This window comes from Larimichthys crocea, chromosome XXI, assembly GCF_000972845.2.
Source record: "Larimichthys crocea isolate SSNF chromosome XXI, L_crocea_2.0, whole genome shotgun sequence".
Lineage (NCBI taxonomy): Eukaryota > Metazoa > Chordata > Actinopteri > Sciaenidae > Larimichthys > Larimichthys crocea.
Genome location: NC_040031.1, coordinates 12,985,957 through 13,004,768, shown reverse-complemented (window position 1 = coordinate 13,004,768; position 18,812 = coordinate 12,985,957). Strand labels below are relative to the sequence as shown.

At 40.2% G+C, this 18,812-nt stretch overlaps 1 protein-coding gene across 13 annotated transcripts in view; it reads left to right on the top strand.

The window, feature by feature from the left end:
* Nucleotides 1-17,199, top strand: part of nrcamb (neuronal cell adhesion molecule b) — a 43,379-nt gene extending 26,180 nt beyond the window's left edge. For 3 of the 13 annotated variants that reach the window (XM_019272660.2, XM_019272664.2, XM_019272659.2), the window contains 24 exons: nt 1,318-1,429; nt 1,553-1,737; nt 1,934-2,068; nt 2,424-2,567; nt 2,672-2,783; nt 2,873-3,039; nt 3,779-3,929; nt 4,131-4,255; nt 4,565-4,594; nt 5,360-5,461; nt 6,126-6,323; nt 6,494-6,564; nt 6,729-6,954; nt 7,072-7,187; nt 7,266-7,473; nt 7,773-7,895; nt 8,317-8,493; nt 9,579-9,614; nt 10,093-10,152; nt 10,394-10,513; nt 11,844-12,005; nt 12,653-12,784; nt 13,099-13,177; nt 15,913-17,199. In XM_019272660.2, the coding sequence (XP_019128205.2) occupies nt 1,318-1,429; nt 1,553-1,737; nt 1,934-2,068; nt 2,424-2,567; nt 2,672-2,783; nt 2,873-3,039; nt 3,779-3,929; nt 4,131-4,255; nt 4,565-4,594; nt 5,360-5,461; nt 6,126-6,323; nt 6,494-6,564; nt 6,729-6,954; nt 7,072-7,187; nt 7,266-7,473; nt 7,773-7,895; nt 8,317-8,493; nt 9,579-9,614; nt 10,093-10,152; nt 10,394-10,513; nt 11,844-12,005; nt 12,653-12,784; nt 13,099-13,177; nt 15,913-16,159 (3,218 nt within the window). In that variant the 3' untranslated portion in view covers nt 16,160-17,199. The remainder of the gene's footprint in view (nt 1-1,317; nt 1,430-1,552; nt 1,738-1,933; nt 2,069-2,423; nt 2,568-2,671; nt 2,784-2,872; nt 3,040-3,778; nt 3,930-4,130; nt 4,256-4,564; nt 4,595-5,359; nt 5,462-6,125; nt 6,324-6,493; nt 6,565-6,728; nt 6,955-7,071; nt 7,188-7,265; nt 7,474-7,772; nt 7,896-8,316; nt 8,494-9,578; nt 9,615-10,092; nt 10,153-10,393; nt 10,514-11,843; nt 12,006-12,652; nt 12,785-13,098; nt 13,178-15,912) is intronic. The other 10 variants (XM_019272666.2, XM_019272663.2, XM_019272661.2 and 7 more) reach the window with 7 other exon arrangements.
* Nucleotides 17,200-18,812: the final 1,613 nt, after the last annotated feature.

The window sequence follows — 18,812 nt, the reverse complement described above, 5'->3', positions numbered from 1 at the left end:
AAATCTACTAGCTTTTTACCCACTAACACCAACCCTTCAACCCGACAACCCAAGGCTTTCTCACAATCTCTCTGATTCATTTATGGGTAAGATCTGGCACCCTCTAGTGTTTACCCCTCAACATAGAGCAACAAATCTAGCTGCTACCCACTAACACTAACCCCTAAATCCAAGACGGTAATTGTCTATCCCTCTGTCACTCCTGCTCTGTCCAATCAAAAACCTTTTGATAACTATTCACTTCCTCCTGAATTAAACTAGCACTGCATGCTGATTCCAATATCGACTGAGCTGATTGTATAGACTTTCCACATGTATCAACATCTGTACAGTTTCGAGGTGTGAAAACAACATTTTAACGACATTTTAATTTAAAAAATATTATTATTATTATTTGAACACACTAAAGTATATTCTCCTTTTTCTGTGCCTTTCCTCTGTCAAGCAGTCAGCTTCAATCTTTCATTTTCAAAGTCCTCTGTCAAGCAGTCAGCTTCAATCTTTCATTTTCAAAGTCACTCACTCTCTCTAATTTCAGAGCGCTCCTAGTTTTTAATCTCTCCAATCTACCACCAATCAATTTTCATCTCACTTTATTCCTCTTTGTCTGATTTGTCTCTTTGTCTGAACAATGCGAGCAGTTTGATTCTCACGAAACTGCTCACATGCCAGGTTGTTAAGTTACCATCATCATCATAATCGTCGTCATAAACATTTAGTTTGGATATTTTATTAGTAGTTTAGCTGATTACATCTTTAGCAGTCTAGTAGAAAAAAAAGCACATTTTCTATATTAGGTTTATTTTAGTTCATTTTAGTCTTCAGTGTAACCCCAGAGGGCAGTTAATTGACGATAAGCACCCGCAGAAAGCAGTGCAATAAAAGATAACGTGGCTACTCAATTTGCATTTGCAACAATAAAACATGAGAAGTGTGGTCTGTAATGAAGTGGCGTAGTGCCTGTGCATTGCAGACCCATTGTAGAAGAGTGGTTTCATTATACCACAGCGAAGAAAGGGTTGTGAATGTGAGGGACAGTTTATAATAGTTTTTCAGTTTTTTTATGTTTATGTTTATTAGAAAATGGTATGTACCAAGAAAATCAACATCTTTAAAACAACAGAAGAATAGCACGCATGCCCTTATGATATAATAAATGTTTAGTGTATATCCCTGAGGCAAAATTTTTTAAATTGTACAACATGAAATATAAACAGTTTTATAACAGCAAGTGTTCAGATAACGTAAGGAAATAAAGTAAAATAAAATATGGAAGTAATTTTCTGTTTGGATTTGTGTGTATGTGTGTAACTATAGAAGAACCAGCTGATGAGAGGAGGCCATCTTTCCTCATCCCATCTGGTCCCTCCAGTTCCAAGACTGTGTTGAGAGGACAGGTGCTGGAGATGGAGTGTATTGCCGAAGGACTGTAAGTGAAAGAATCCGCCTTTTCTTTACAGTGCCGAAAGCCTCAAGTGTCCGCCTGCTCAAGTGTCATCATCACTCTTTGTCTCCTTCCCCTCTCTCCTTCTCTGTCTCGCTTTGATTCCAGACCCACCCCTGAAGTCTCCTGGACCAAAGTGAGCGGCGATCTGCCAGCCAAGCGCACATCCTTCCTGCACTACCAGAGGACCCTTCGTATTGTGAACGTGTCCGAGTCAGACGCGGGAGATTACCGCTGCACCGCCAGGAATCAACTTGGCTCAGTGCACCACACCATCCACGTCATGGTCAAAGGTGTGTCCGTGTGATGAGACGTGCAGCACCCCATCAGGCCATTCAGTCAGCATGTGGCAGCGCGGTCACTCCTTCTTCCTGCCTCTTCATGCTCTCTTCATCTCATAATTGATTTATGCACAGATGCCAACAGGGCAGTTTGTTCAGTGATTAATTTTCCGGCCTCGTGCCGCGCTGTCTTCTATTCTATTTTCAGCTGCTCCATATTGGATCAGTGGCACTCCCAGGAACCTTGTTCTGGCTCCGGGAGAGAATGGCGTGCTGACCTGCAGGGCAAATGGCATACCCAAGCCCTCCATTACCTGGACTATGAATGGAGAGAGTATAGAGAGTAAGTGCAACCTGTTCCTTTGACTGCTTAGAAAAGACATTTCCCAGACTTGGCAGCATTGTTTAATTTTATTATTTGAGACCTGATTTGTGTTTTTAAATTATATATTTGTACATACCTCTGTACTACATAGCACTTTTCACCCCTACCAGGTTGATATTTGATATCAATGCCAGATTTAAGTTCTTAGTAATCCATGCTAAGGACACATTTTGAGGTATTAAGGCTTTATGCTCAGTCCTACATGTTGGATGCATACATTAATTTATCTGTTTGGCAACCAAGACCCCAGAAAGACAGCACGATTGCTCTCTACAAGATTTAACCAGAATTCAAACATGTAATCCACGAACAGATTCCCCTAAGGATGTCAGCAGAAAGGTGGAGGATGACACCATTATCTTCACTGATGTGCAGACTGGATCCAGCGCCGTCTACCAGTGTAATGTCTCTAATGACTACGGCTACCTCCTGTCCAACGCCTTCGTCAATGTGCTCTGTAAGTTCATTTCAAGAGATCCATTTGTATAAGAATCTTCTGTTTTCAATTAACATTGATTCCTCGAGAGTAATAACATGGAAATAATTGCTGCGTCACTGCAGCGGAGCCACCCAGAGTGCTGACATCAGCCAACAAAGTCTACCAGGTCATCAAAAACCACAGAGCCCTGATAGACTGCGCTTCCTTTGGGTCACCCATCCCTAAAATTCAATGGTGAGTTAATGAACTTTTTAAAACAGAACGCTGTGTCGTAATGTGTTTTTTTTCAAAAGCTCAAAGCAGTCGCCTCTCGCCTGTCTCAGGTACAAAGACAGTCGGTCCAGCATCCTGGAGGGAGACCCTTACATCTTTCATGACAACGGGACTTTGGAGATTCCAATAGCTCAAGCCCAGAATAGTGCCAAATACACCTGTGTAGCCAGAAACAAGTTTGGTATTAGTGAGAATCAAATCTACCTGGAAGTCAAAGGTGAGAGTATTTCTGCACTGACGATACTAATATTATAACACACATAGTACTGTTACACACACTGTGTGTTATGGTGTCTGTGTTCCTTGAACAGATTAGACTTAGACTAAGGTCCTGTGTGCAGGATTTAGTGGTTTCTAACAGTGAGTTTGCATTTTCTAAGCATGTAGGGGAACCTCATGACATAATTTTTATTTTTAGGTAATTATACACCGGACCTTTAAGTAAAATAATCACCTCATAATAATCTTTGTCTGGATTTAATTTGCATTCACTAAAGTGTCTGCTAACACATTTTGACATGGCAGCTTGATCAAAGCATACATGACAACAGTGAGCTTCATGTAAACATTGAGAGAAAATTGCAATCGTACATCGTGCATGAAAGTCAGTGATATAGAGGACAGAGGTTATATAAGTTAAAATAAAATATAAGTTAAAAGATCAGAAGTTGCATTTCTCCTGTTATTTAGATAGGACGTCTATGTCATAATCTTTGGTGTAACATTTATCGTAGTAAGCTTTTATCAGTGTCTTTTAACATTTCATCAACATAAAAGAATAAAATGCTTTTTCCGTTGCTAAAAAATAATAGCTGCGACCCAAACACTAACCTTTGAAGTCAAGTCCTATTTTAAACAGTGTTTTTAGAGTATTTGGAGTATTTGGTCACACTAGTGACCCCCTTGATTTGACTAATTCAAAACGTAACCTAACCTTCTTGTCCTCCTCCCATCAGAGCCCACCCGAATCCTGACGCTGCCAGAATACAAAGTGGTCCAGAGTGGCACGTCTGTGGTGTTTGACTGTAAGGTGAAACACGACCCCTCACTCATTCCCAACATGATCTGGTACAAAGACGAAGGAGAACTGCCTGAAGACGATAAGAGGTCAGAGCTGTCTTAAGTTAACCCTGTGTCTGTATTTGTTTAATTGGATCTAGCCAGTATCTAATCTAATCTTTACCGAATTTGTATAGATGTGTTTTCTTTATTAATGTGGATTTCTTGTCCTGGCTTGGATGCTTATTCTTCTGGATTTGATAGAATCGGGTAGTGCTGAACTGTCTGTATTAATGCTTTGTTTTCCAGATTTATCATTGAGTCCGACAGCCTCACTATCACTGATGTGACCGAGAACGATGCGGGAGAGTACAGATGCCTCAGGAACACCACTCTGGACTCCGTTTCAGCCACGGCTAAGCTCACTGTTGTTGGTAAGTTTAGCTTTGCAGGAGCTCAATTTCTCTCACTCATAAAACAAACTCAGAAATTATTAAAGTCTCTGTCTCTCCCAGGTCTTCCCAGAGAAGTGAATCTGACCATTAACTCACACAGCATAATTGCCTTTCAGCTCTTCAAGGTTAATTGCCGTAGGGTTTTACTTAGGAGGGCCGAAGCGGAATCAGTCAGCTATCGTGTCAGCACCATGAATATTTGATTGTGAGCTAAATAATCTTCTTTATTTTTTTCCGACCGACTGACCGATAAACTCCCTATTTCACCCCCGCCCTCCTACCTGGCAGAGGCCACGCCAACACCAGCTGTCGTCTCCGGTAAACCTGCGGCACACATGAGCTCCCGGATGTGCTCCGCTGACATGGGCTTGTTTTTTGTTGTTGGATGTCTCTGTTAAGTGAAGCATGTTGTGGCCTGAAATTTTTTTTTTTAACGATCAGCATTTATTTCTTTATTTTTTTTTGTCTTTTTATTTTGACCTACCCCACGCATTTATGTGTTTTGTCTCGAAGGTGTTTTTTGCATAAGTTCTTGTATGTTTTTGCTAAAACGTGTTGAGTTAAATGTGCTACACCGCTGATGCAAATGTTCGGGGGAACGGGGAAGCGCTGACACTCGAATGCAAAGTGAATTTGTAAAGCAGACGTCTCCCCATTGCACCACTTGGGATCTGCATCAAATAAACAATTTCCTCATCACTCATTTATTCCAAGCATGCGTTCCACTCTTATCATTACAATTTCTAAACATGAGCTTCAATTTGGCCTCTCTCTACTGAGCCTGAGACTATTTCATGCAGAGTGATTACAGAAGATGCTCAGCTGAGCATCAGTCGTTTCATATGCATGACGCAGCGGCTGCATGTGAATCATCTGGCAAACGTCGTCGAATGGAAAACTTAAAGAAATAGCGGAGTGACTCAAAGGCGTGCTTGGTTAAACAAACAGAATTACAGAAACAAAAGTATGCGAGCAGATATCCTCTTTTGTTTTTGCTTCATCTTCTCGTGGCATGAACCCGCACCATGTTCTCTAACTGTAACTGTGTGCTGATGTTTGCTGCCTGTGCTGTTTCTCCGCCAGAGCGACCCGACCCCCCAACTGACCTAGAGCTGACGGACCAGGAAAAGAGGAGTGTTCGGCTCACTTGGACCCCTGGGGATGAACATAACAGTCCTATTCAGAGTATGTCTTAACCCTCTACTGCACACATTATGTTTTTTTTTTAAGGAATTTTGTGTTATGAAGGTTGTAAAACACCAAGAAAGCTCTGATAGTTTTGTATCTAACACATTAGAAAGAAGCACTCTTGTCATCTGTTTTATTATAATGTTTTTTTCCAAACATTTGTATTGTGCAGTGAAAATTTCAGTCATTTAATTGATCCGAACTGATCAATTAGGCTTTTTTTTCTCCCATGCAATGTCCCTATGTCCACTGCCAGTGAATTTGAGGTATGATGTTGGTAAAAAAAAATGTTGACCACATTAATCTACAATACTTAAGTCTCCTTTAAATCTGTCTTCTCAAACCTGAAAAGAGGCTGTGAAACAGCAGCTGAAGTCCGCTCAGTTTAACGGCATAAAAAAATAAAAAAAACATCCACAGAAATCTCTCAAACCACAACATCAGCACAATCTGCTTCTCCACTGTCTGTTAGTATACACAGTTTATTGCAACACTTATCAAAGCACCGCCAGAAGTAGTATATTTAGACATGTTTTTGCTTTTGGAGTTACAGTACCCAAACAAAACTGGAGGGCTTTCATTCCAGATATGCAAATGTACTGTCGGGCAGCATATAAAGTGTTCATTATGTACAATACTTGTTTTTTTCTATTTCACACAGGATTTCTGATCCAATACGAAGACTCATTGCACCACCGCGGCCACTGGCATAATCTTACCGAGGTCCCTGGGACCAAGACGACAGCTCACCTCAAACTGTCGCCCTACGTCCACTACACCTTCAGAGTTCTGGCCATTAATGATGTAAATTGGAGTCGCCCCAGCGCGCCATCCAAAGTCTTCAGGACAGAAGCTGCAGGTACAGACTCAATTTAAATTACTCACTTAATTTATTTTAAGATCATAACTGCTTTGTATGTAAACATATTAAAGATCTATCTATATCAGTGCATTGACCTGAGCCTCGGTGAAAGGTTTTTCTTGGGATTATGTTTCACTTCTTTTCTTTATATTTATTTTTTGTTTTAGCTCCAGATGATAACCCAACAGGTGTACATGGATTTGGAACAGAACACAATAATCTTGTAATCTCGTGGAAGGTAATAAAATCTGTTTTAATCCTGAAGCATTTAGTGTTTTCCAGGGATTTTCTTGAGCTTTCTTATGTTCTTACTTTTTGTTATCATCCTCCAAAACCATATACATCATAATGTACTTTCAGTAAAGTACAAGTTTAATTTAAAACTTGTCCTCTCCTCTGCAGCCACTAACAGGCCACCAGTCTAACGGTCCAGGGCTTCGCTATAAAGTAATGTGGAGGCAGAATGTCGAGGGCGCGGAGTGGATGACAGAGACTGTGGCTAACAGCACGAAGTTTGTTGTGTCTGGAACGCCCACATTTTTTCCATATGAGCTCAAAGTTCAGGCAGTGAACGACCACGGAGAAGGACCTGAGCCTGCTGGTATTCTTGGCTACTCAGGAGAAGACTGTGAGTTTGACTGATCTAGATAAATTCTAAAATGTGCAGGAGTGATTGGTGATGCATTCGATGCGTTTCCTCTTGTATTTAGCTGTTGTGTTGTCTTGTTCCCTGTCTCTCATACAGTGCCAGTAGCATTTCCAGAGAACGTGCAGGCCATCGTGCTGAACAGCACTCTGGCAAAGGTACACTGGAATCCTGTGCCGTCTAAATTAATACGGGGACATCTCAAAGGATTTAAGGTACAGTAGAAATAGCACATGCGGTGTAACATATCCGAACAATCACAGCACTCACTGTATACTAACTGCGTCTCGTAGGTGTACTACTGGAGAGAGCACGAGCACGACCACCACAAAAACAACAACAACCACCCCAAACAGATCCTGACCTTCAGTGGGAACCACACCCACGGCATGCTGCCTGGTCTGCACCCGTACAGTCGATACTTATTCAATGTCCGGGTTTATAACGGCAAGGGAGAAGGTCCCCACAGCCCCACCCAGGAGTTTGAGACACCTGAAGGAGGTAGGAGAAGGAATTTATCTTTCTTTCCTCTTCTGTATTACGTAACATATTAACTGTGTTAATATGGACTGTCTAGTGAACACTTAAAGGTTCGGTGTGTCAGATTTAAGGGGCTAGATTTATAGAATATGTTTGAATATGTGTGAGTTTCCACCAGTGTAAAACCCAAAAATAAGAATCCTAATAAACACCGGACAAGTAGATTAAGTAAATCTGTCAGTTATGAATACATTAAAGGTACAAATCAGAAATGTTTGAAGACATATGCAGATACAAATGACCAAATCTGTTTTCTGTAGTGCCGGGGCCTCCCACTTCTCTGACAGTCACCGACACCGATATAGACTCTCTAACCCTTGAATGGAGTCCTCCTCATGTACATAATGGACGCATCACCAGCTACACCCTCAAATATCAACCAGGTGAGGCCTTTTTTTTTTTTTTTTTGTCTATAACACGACAACTTAGCTTTTATATCTTTGCCTAGTAAATGTCACCTTCCTTCATGTAGTTTGTAGTTTTGTATGTCTTTCTTTTTCATGTACTGCCACCCAGTTCAGACTAAGAGTATAAAATAAACAGAGTGTTAGAGTAGTCTAATAGCATTTCAATCAAATTATTTTGCCTAAATTACGACATAAATTAACAAATCAACTTTTGTCACCTTCTATTCCTGAACCCTACACCTCTGTGCTCCAAATGCTTTCATTTCCACCTTTTCCGTCATTGACACTTCAACCCCATCTACGACCCCCCCTCCTCCTCCTCATACCTCTATTCAACTTACCTGACTACTTCCCAACTTCCATCCCATTATTCTCACCCCATCCTCCAACCTTGTAGTTAATAACTCCAATGAGCTTGGCCCAGCGGAGGAGCTGGACCTGCCCGCCAATAAGACCTCAGTCACTTTGTCCAACCTCAAGTACAACACGCGCTACAAGTTTTATTTGAATGCGAAAACAGGCAGGGGAGCAGGCCCAGCCATTTCTCAGGAAGCTGCGACCATCGTGGACGAAGGTAAGTCAGCAAATGCAGTCGACTTAAAAAGCAAATGACCAAAAACAATGTTCATGTTTTACTCAACTGGAGAGCGAGATGAATATTTAATCTGATTCATGTGAATTATTTCTATAACTCAGGTAAGAGAATCCAAACATCGCATTAATCTACAATATATATTCACTTCAGTATTAGTGGTCCATGCAAAGTTAAAACACACAACACTACATTAACCAGACGTGTTTAATAGTCTTGCCTTCATTGCAGAAGAACATTGCGTATGGTATATATCTTTAAAAACTGGTCTAATGGCTACTAGGAATACATTTTGCATTTTGTAAGAAGAATTTTTATGATGATTTGTTTAATAATCTTTATAGACTTTGATGGACTGTAGAAATAAAAACAGACACCATCCTGTTGAAGGCAAGAAACACTGTTCTGGAGAGGAGCTGTGTGACTTATTTTAATTTTGAATAGACTCACAATGAAACTCATTCTCGTCGCACCTCGCTGCGTGTGCCTTCTCGACGTTAGACATGATTGCATTGAAAAACATCATTCAACCATTGAAATGCTGTTTATTGTGAAGCTTGATTTTCTGTTTTTTATCATCATCAATAGAACGTTTAGCGGTTTTAGACTGCTGGTCAAATTTGACAATGTCACCTTGAAATGTGGAAAATTAGGATAATTTTTCCACAATTTTACGACATTTTAAAGACTAAACAAACAATTAATCGATTGATTGATTGAAAAAATGCTCAAAACATTAATCAATAATGTCAATATGTTAGCTGCAGCCCTGTTGTTAAGTCAGAACATTGTCATGTGTTTTGTGTATGTGAAAACGTTCATCGTCAGTCTACCATCGTCAAGTTACAGCATACTGCACCGTATAGCATGATGACCATAAGCTCTTCATCCATGTCCATGTTCAGTGGAACATCCAGTTGCATTGTTACATAATGCAGGTGTTATAAGTCGATCATCAGCATGACCACATAAATGTGTTCCTGTTACATGCAGTGAGGGGAGGAGAGGGGTCATCCCATAGTGACCCCTGTCCTGATGTTTCTCTGTGTCCTGTTTTTCTCTACAAGCTCTAATATCACAGCTTGGCGTAGATGTTGACACAGGTACCGGTGGTATCTAAACTCATGCAGGTTTTAAAGATACAGCTATAGCTTCAAACCATGCACTCCTCATCTTTTAAAAAAAAAAAAAAAAAGTTCCCCATCATCTCTATAAAATCCTGCTGCTGCTGCTGCTAAGTTCAAAGCTGGGGAAAAGTTCAAAGCCACATAGATAAAGATGCTATGTGACGTGTGCCTTTTTAATGTCATGTGATAAAACTAGACGAGTCTTTTTTTTCTGTTTCTGTTACTTTTTATAACTCTGCCTTTGGCCGCTTTGACCCTTTCTCACTTCTTCCACTGGTGGCTGCTGGCGATGCTTCCTGCTGCATGGCAAGAGTTTGCTTGGCATGCCAATGAACTGTGTGTGCAACTGTGTATAATGATTTTAGTGTCTGTGGTGTCTCTGCCTGCGTCTGTGTGTGTGTGTGTGTGTCTCGTGTGTGGTACGGCCTTTACCCCTTCTCCGTGTTGTTCACAGGAAAAACCCCAACTTCTCATCCCATTGCATGGCCTTCTTCTCACCGTCCACCCCACAAGGGTACTGCTGTGATCTTAGTACACTACATGTCTGATTTGTTCCATGATTAGCTTTGTTTGGTGTTGTATAGTGTCCCAGATTTGAAGTCGTTATTGTGTAAGGCTGTGACGTTCTGGATTCAGTGATGCTAAGAGCTTTTAATGGGACTATAATCAAGTCAATGCAATTAATTGCTAGTTATTGGATTGTTCTTTGACCAACAGACCGATGTTGATGGTTGTCTTTTCTCTTGTGTGCTCAGTGCGGCACGTGAGTCCTTTTGGGAACGTTAGCTCCTCGGTTGGAGAGGACGGGGCCCTGATCAGTTGGGAGTACTGGGGGCCGGAGAAAAACGTTTACGTAGAATACATATTGAAAAACAGTAAGCAAAAGAAACATGCATTTGTTCACAAGTTACACACTTAGGTGGCAAGAGACTCATACTTTCCTATTGGCTTGTGCAGGTGAATAGAAATTCTTGGCAGTCATGTTGCTGCTGGCTGCTGCCAATGTGGACCCAGATGTGATAAACAGGGCGGTCTGTGATTGGATTGCTAATTACTCACTCCTGCTATTGACTGGAGCTGCGTGCATCTCCCGTAACAATCACGCTGAAAGTTATGCAGACAAACATCACAAAAAAGTGGCACAAACATTGTTGTCATGCCAACTGATGTTGACTCAAGTGCTCCCCTTTATATTTCTCCACCTGCAGTGAGGATAAACAGCAAACTGTATTGTTGCTGTAGTATGGCTCTCTCACACCTGCTGTTTAATGGAATCAATTAGGGAACATCATATTCATAGATCCCCCAGTAATTTAGAAAATGTAGTTATTAAAAACATAACCTTCAGTGATCATCAGTCAGACACATTTGATATCTAGCTCATCAGCACATGTATAATCTATTGTGGCCCCTGAGAGATTAATGTACTGCAAACACATGCAAATTGGCTAAATGGAAGCAAATGAAGGAAAGATCAACAATGTGACAACACGAAAAATGAGACACGCAGACGAATCTGTGCTACTTTGAGCTGAATGCTTCACATCGGCGTCCTAACATGTTCACAGTGACAAGGCTGACGTGCTGATTTTATTAGCAGGTATAATGTTTACCATGTTCACCAGCTTAGATTAGCATGTCAGCTCTTATGAGTATAAATTAACATATAGTATTAGAAAAACAAATTTAAGACATTTCATTGCAGCCTATCCAACATACATTTGGCTAAAAAACCCAAATTTACAGCTTTGTGGTGGTGCTAGATGTCAAGGCAATCCACCCAGTAGATAGAGATATTTCAGTCTGGATCTGGACCCAGTGGTAGACAGACCCACTGACATTGCCATCCATCAGCCATGATACTAGTATGGCTAAAAATATACATGGCAGGTGTGTAAATCAACCCAAAGAACACGTTTTCTAATTTGTATTTTCACATATTTTTATATAAATGCTGCCTGTCTTGCTTGTCGGTGAAATTTTCATCGCTTGCTTGAATTTGCAATGTGTTGAGCTTTCAGAGCCGCTGTCATAATGAATTCATAGAAACTTAATTCCATCAGTATTAGTTATTTAAATCTAATATAGACTGGATTGTCTGCAGTGTAATCTCTAATGTCAGAAGATGTCATGATCACCGTGACCCATCTGAAGTTGTGCTTGCTCCCTCAAACGTCCCTCTCTTCATGAACGTCCCTCCCGCAGGTGAAGGTGAAGAGGAGTGGCAGAAAGAGCTCGTGAACGGCTCTCAGAACATTATGCTGAAGGGCTTAAAGGGGGGCTCCTCCTATAGGGTGCGTTTGGTGGCCAAAGGTCACCACGACCAGCCGCTCCACCTCTCTGAAGAGGTATTGGTCACAGTCCCAGGTGAGGCAGTTCCTGGACGGTCGCCTTCACCGTGGTCTGGCCTGGCCTTGCACTGTGTCGTGTGTAGAATGTGTAGTCGTTTGTGCCATTATAATCCAGTTAAGCATGGGTTTAACAGATATGTTGTGGTCACTCTGTGTGCCAGGCATGCACTGTAGTGATATAGAGACAGTGTGTAGCAGTGTGCATGATTGTGTGGTTACATTTCAGCATACTTAAAGTCAGTCCTGTAGATTTGGTAAATAGAAGAAGAATAATATAAGTTAATATATGTTTAGTGGTGTAATATCCAACCTAATATCACCCACAGTAAACCTGCGTCGTGTTTGTGTGTAATCTGTGTGTCTGTGTGTATTTGTGACTTTCTGTGTGTGCGCCCCTCTTGAGAGAAAGATTAGTCGTCTACTAATGTGGTTTCAAGTCACCATCAGCTTAATCTAGGAGATTTCTAACATGAAATTTTGCTCTAACAAAAGGCAATCATGATCCACTCATGAACGCAATTCTCTAACAAGTCCATGCTTAAAAAAAAGAATGACTTGTTTGATTGTGCACATAATTATGGAGAATCGTTTTTAATTTCACTTCCCTCCGGGAAAATGTCATCCAGTTGTAAATGTGAAGTCTTCTTCTCCTCCCCTGGACAGCTGTGGTGAGCAGACAGGTGGACATCGCCACCCAGGGATGGTTCATTGGCCTCATGTGTGCTATCGCTCTGCTCATCCTGATTCTCCTCATCATCTGCTTCATCCAGAGGAATAAGGGAGGGAAATACCCCGGTGAGTAGTTGCATAAACAAACGTTGCATGAAATATATAAACCCATGCTTCAATGATATATACATATAAAATATGCTGAAATCTGATGATTTTTGATATGACAAAATTGTTGTTTTGACAAGTTTTTTTTTATTACAACATAAAAAATATCATTTCATAGCATGAAACACAACTTTAACACCCTTTCAGTCTGAATAATGAGCTAGTAGCAACACAAGGACATTAAAAGCAACTTCACTATTCCAAAAAATATGAAATATTACACACACACCGCAGAGCTGATTGGTCTAAATTGCTTCCTTTTTTCTCACTAGTCAAAGAGAAGGAGGACGCGCACACAGACCCAGAGTTTCAGCCCATGAAAGACGATGACTGTACTTTTGGGGAATACAGGTGAGAGAAAGTGCCCCGGCCTCTGGAGTCCCCAGAGCCCACATTTTTACCCATCAACCCCTGCCCCCCGTCCCCCTGCTTCCTGCCCAGATCTGCTCTCTCTTGCTGGGCTGGAGCTCTGCACTCCCTCCCTCTTCTCAAACCCCTTACAGCTGGCCAATAACTGACCCAGGATCACCAGTAACAGAAAGAAGAAGAAGAAGAAGAAGAAGAAGAAGAAGAAGAAGAGCCCCTCATCTGAACTTCTAACGCCGTGAAGCACAAGATTTTTGTTCTTGGTTCTGGGATGTCCTGGATGTCTACATGCGTTGGACTCTGTTGTGTGTGTGCTTGATGTGACATTTGTGGTGTCATTCGAGAAGCAAGGATTCTTCAGGTTCAAGGGATTTAGGGGTTTGGGTGTTAATTTAAAAACTTTAAATAAGTCAGGAACAAAAAAAAATAAATATATATATATAAGCTAGATTCATTTGCAACGCATCTTAAACTGAACCCAAGCATCTAATCCCATTCAAACTAATAAGCTACTCATATACATCCTGTGTACAGTATACATAGTATTAACACTTTGCCGAGTGTATTGCTACTTCCATAAACGACTCTCATAGGATTGAAATGATCATCCTCGCTAACCTAAAGCATTTATCCAGCTGTGCTCGTTGGCATCCTCTTTCCAGGCTGCTTCTCCAATCGCACGCAGAATAAAGAAAAGTGAAGCACTTTACTTCTGTATAGCTAGCATTTTCGAATTGTTTTTATAAGTCGATTTATAAGATGGTCTTGCTTTTATATTTTATATTCCTTTTTGTATTATGTATACATAAATCTGTTCTATGGATTTTATGCTGTGATAAATACATATCGATAGATATAAATATATATATATATATATAATATGTGATATGCATGGTGTGAAGATCTGACCTGATATATGAAAATTGCTGTAGGCAATAACGTCTTGAATGGATTTATTGTTCATGTATAGATATACAGTATATAGATGCATATGGATCTTATATGAAATTATCAGCATGTTTGAGGGAAGCAGTCACTGAGTGTACAAGAGCTGGTCAATGCTAAGCCAGTAGCCAATTATTTTATAGTAATAATTTTTGAAGGATGAAGCTGGCGATGTCCTACATTATTACTGCTGTCGACAAATTCTTTAAATGGACCAAAACCATTGATTTCTGCAGCTTGTTTGTGTCTCTCTGCTTCAAGCCTGCATTCCCGTTTAAGACTTCTTTAAATCTTTAAAAAAAAGTATTACGGCACAGAGGAATAGTCTGACGGGCTTTTGACGCACAATCGATACTTGTTAGCACGCTTAATTTGTTGTTTTGGTCTTTTCATTTGATTTGTCGACAACAAGAAAATGTAGAAAGTCACGCATCCTTTAAAACTCATGTAGTTTGTGTAAAACGAGAGACCTATTTACACTGCAAGAGTATCTCTCTAATGGACATCGACTTCAAAGAACAACAGTAGACAATAAATCACAAGGCAAAGTGTATAAATATTATAGTGCCTTTGTGAGAGTATACTTTATATCCATGCTGTTTCATTAAGCTCAGCTGGAACCCTTACAGTATGTCAATAAAGGCATAACTTAACTCAACTGAGCTGTTCTTGTTTGACTGCAGGAGAGCGTACTGTAGGTTCAGACTATGGCATACAGTATGTGCCTCTTAAAGAGCCGCACTTCTCAAAGTGTGTGCATAGTGCAATCGTCCGTTGGAGTGACTGTTGTTTTGTGTGGGATCTCAGCTGGATCTCCTCATCTGATCGCAAGGGTGTAGGTCTCGGGAAAGGTAAGAGCGATGATGGTGGATGGGGGTGTGGTTGTCAAGGGTCATTTTTCTGTGAATCTAGCATGTGCGGAGGGTTCAGTGGATAGTCGGGTCACCGTGGAGAAAAAAAAAAAAAAAGCTCACTGTATATAAACATCCCAGGCTGTCATCAAGTTTAACATTTGGTCATAAAGCCTTCATCATGTACGCTCATGCTCATCATCAAGGCGTTCGCATCCTGATTATTCTATTTAAATTAAAAAACAAAAACATTTCAGCATTATGATGGCTTTGTGATCTTATCTCATTGATGTTCAACTCATGTATGTGGAATGTTTTTCGACTATCTGATATCCAAAGAAAACTTTCTTTGCAGATTTTTTTTTTCATGCATTTTGCCAATTTGTGATTATTATCATGCTTTGCTTTGGGGGGGATGTTTGGCTGAAATCTTGCTTTCTAAAGTTTTGTGTTTCACATCAGTTTTTCTGTTTTTCATCACAACCTCTGTCTTGGGGGGGGGGGCGGATTGCTTTTTGTCAAACAACACATTTACCTCTTCATGTTTGGTTTCAGGGGGGAATTTGAACAGGGTATGATTGCTTGAGCTTCATTCCCCTGTTGCCTGATGGAAACCAACTAATCACTCATAGTTGCCGTTTTTTAGACATGGAGCAAACCAAATTCAATCTTGCTTCTTGTGCAGTGGGCAGGAATGTTCACTGTTGCATATTAATGAAAGCTGCTGATTTTTCACTTTTACAACGACAACTTACAGTATTTTCAATCTGGAAAAAAACTTAACCATCAAACTTGCTGCGCATTGTGGTAAAAGTGACTGTCGGCAGTTAACTGCTCCATCTAAAAAAAGTGATCACTAATCTCCTTGTTGCATCTGTCACATCATCATCACCTGTAACACCTGCATGTTATTTTCTCCTTCAGTGACAATGAGGACCATAAACCGTTAAAAGGAAGCCGCACGCCGTCTAATGGGACGGTTAAGAGAGACGACAGTGACGACAGTTTAGTTGACTACGGGGAAGGAGGAGACGGACAGTTCAACGAGGATGGCTCGTTTATCGGCCAGTATAGTGGAAAGAGTGCCAGCAGGGACACTGCTGAGGGCCACGAGAGCTCGGAGGCCCCATCCCCTATTAATGCCATGAACTCCTTGAACTCTTTTGTGTAGCCTGTAACAGAACAGTACGAGGTAATGCACTGACTGCTCAACCCTCACATTCTCTCCTAAGAGGGCTGTTTCCACACCGCATGGCTTTATGATCACATCTCCATCCCCCGGTGGCACACGCGACACATGAAATACAGACAACTCATCAAAGACATTTATGTTTTCAAGAGGACGTCTTCACGGAGAAGCTTTGAAACCTGTGCTCATTACAGTATATCCCAAGCAGCATTTTAGGAAGGAAGTAGGAATTAGCTCAATCTGATATTTGATTTTAACAGTGCATGAAATGCCTGATATGACCTAAATCCATATATTAATTAACATTTTGATATTAATAAGTGTTGCATTCTTACCACAAATCTCTTAAGGACTATGCAGTGCTCGTCTGAACTATATTTGTTTTTGTTACTGGTTATTATATTATCTACTATGTTCAAATAGTAATCAGTGTCTGCAGTAAATGACTATTATTACATGTATTTTTCCAACACAGAAGCTTGTACAGGAATCTGTATTTAATACTGTAATTCCTCCATATATATATGTAAATACTATATATATATGAAGTGAACTATCTGTAAACTGAATACTGGGAGCAGTGCACACCGCATGCTTGAGATTTGCTGCATTGATGCATCCTCATCTGTCACCACTCTGTTGTGAATGATCCAGCTGCACCTATCCATGATGAAGGAGGTACAAAATGCTGCATGGCATGTCACATGACCTCACAACCTTTGCCCTGCATGTAACCTCCTCTTACCGAGTTCAATCTGAAGGCCGTCGGGTTTGTGTGGGGGGGGACGCTGAGGGGTGTAACAGCTCGCCTCAGTCCCCGCAGTGCTCCTTCAGCAGGTAGTGCCTTTTATACAAAACAACAATTCAATTGTGAAGTCTCCTTCCACAGTTCAGTGACTGGAACAAAGAGAGAGAGAGAGTAGTAGTAGGACTGCAGAAGTCAAAGCCGGGGATGGATGAGATAAGCTTGAGAAGAGGACTCTGCGGAGGGAGGAATAATTCATATACTCTTGTCATCTTTTTTTTTATTTTTTAAAAGACACCTCCCAATGCCTTGAGACACAGGACTGGCTTTGATTCATCGAAGAGGCTAAAAGCACCCACATAAAACATTGTTAAAACCATGTCTGGTGCTTTTTCAAAGTCTGCAGTCATTGTGTACAATACCCGATTGTATTTCTGCAGTGTATGAATGTGTGAGTGATATCTGTGAGTGTGTAAGTGTGTGCGTGCGTGCGTGCGGATACAATACATTATTCAATTCCTATTGGGCAAAATTGTTCACTTTTACTAACTACACTTGAGGGCCTTTGGATGGGATCAAGATTTATTTTCTCTTAACTTGCATCAAGTTTTTTTCTTTTAAATACGTGTAGAATATTTGTTGAATTTGTAAATATATTAATTGATTGTACAGGGACAAGCAGCTTATAAGGCAGCCTAAGAGGCAATGTTGTGCATGATATGGTTTAACTTGTTGATAGGACTGTATTAAATATAGAGTACTTGTAGAGAATATACAGTATATATTCATTTTTTTCTTGCTGTGCACAGTGTACATTGTACTGTAACTAACTGGACAGAAAAAAAACCCATGAAATTGGATTGTTTTCTGATTTGCTTGTCAACGGTTACATAACTTCAATATTGTACAACATGTAGGATATAGCAACAATATTATTTGATGCACACAATTATATTACTCTGATTTGTATTGGTTCTACACAGTCCGAGCATACTGCCAAAACGCTTTTTTTCCCCTGACAGTATTGCAAATGGTTTTGTATTTAAGAAACAGATTTGTACTAACAGATACTTTCTTTGTCTCTATTTAAGTTTCTCCTTTTAGTGCAAGTATGAAATTCATGCTACTGGAAATATAATGAATGAATAAATAATTATCTGCTTTCATTTCACGTTTCCAGACTCTTCACTGAAAATGTCATTGCACTCTGAAAAAAAATGATGCTCGTTAGACTCAGTGAGTCATAAAAACACTGCGTGCATGTTTAATGTCACATAAACGGATAAATGATTTATTTCATAATGACTATTATACCACATAATCATAATAGCAAATTCTACAACCAGAAAAATGAAGAATGAATACAAATCTGCACCTTTACAACAACAAGAAATGTTGTATATATGTGTATTTGTGCTGTTTGTAGTTGTTTTCATGGGTACTGTATGGATGCATGGACTTGTGTGGGTGGTGTGTGTGTAGTGGTGAAGAAGTACTCAGGTACTTCACTTATATAAAAGTGTCAACTTAAGTTAATGCAAAAAGTAATCAGCTACTTATTAAATGTAATATTGAATGACTGACATATTGTTATATATTACATTCTTATCAATAATAATGCATCAGTGCACTTGCAGCATTTTACTGTCATAGCTGATTAAGATAGAGTTGGTTAAAACTTTTTTACACGCTGTAGGGTAGTTTAGTCCAGCGGTTTCCAACCCTAAATCTGCAGGATTGTGACTGTGAGTCCTCTTAACTTTGCTTTCTGTAAAATAATGGAGAGATCCGTGAAGTTTAAAGGAAAACATCTCTTTTTAGTGGTGCTGCTAAAAATGTGATGAGAAGCTACAACTACACATTGTTTTTTTTTTTTGTAAAACGAAAATA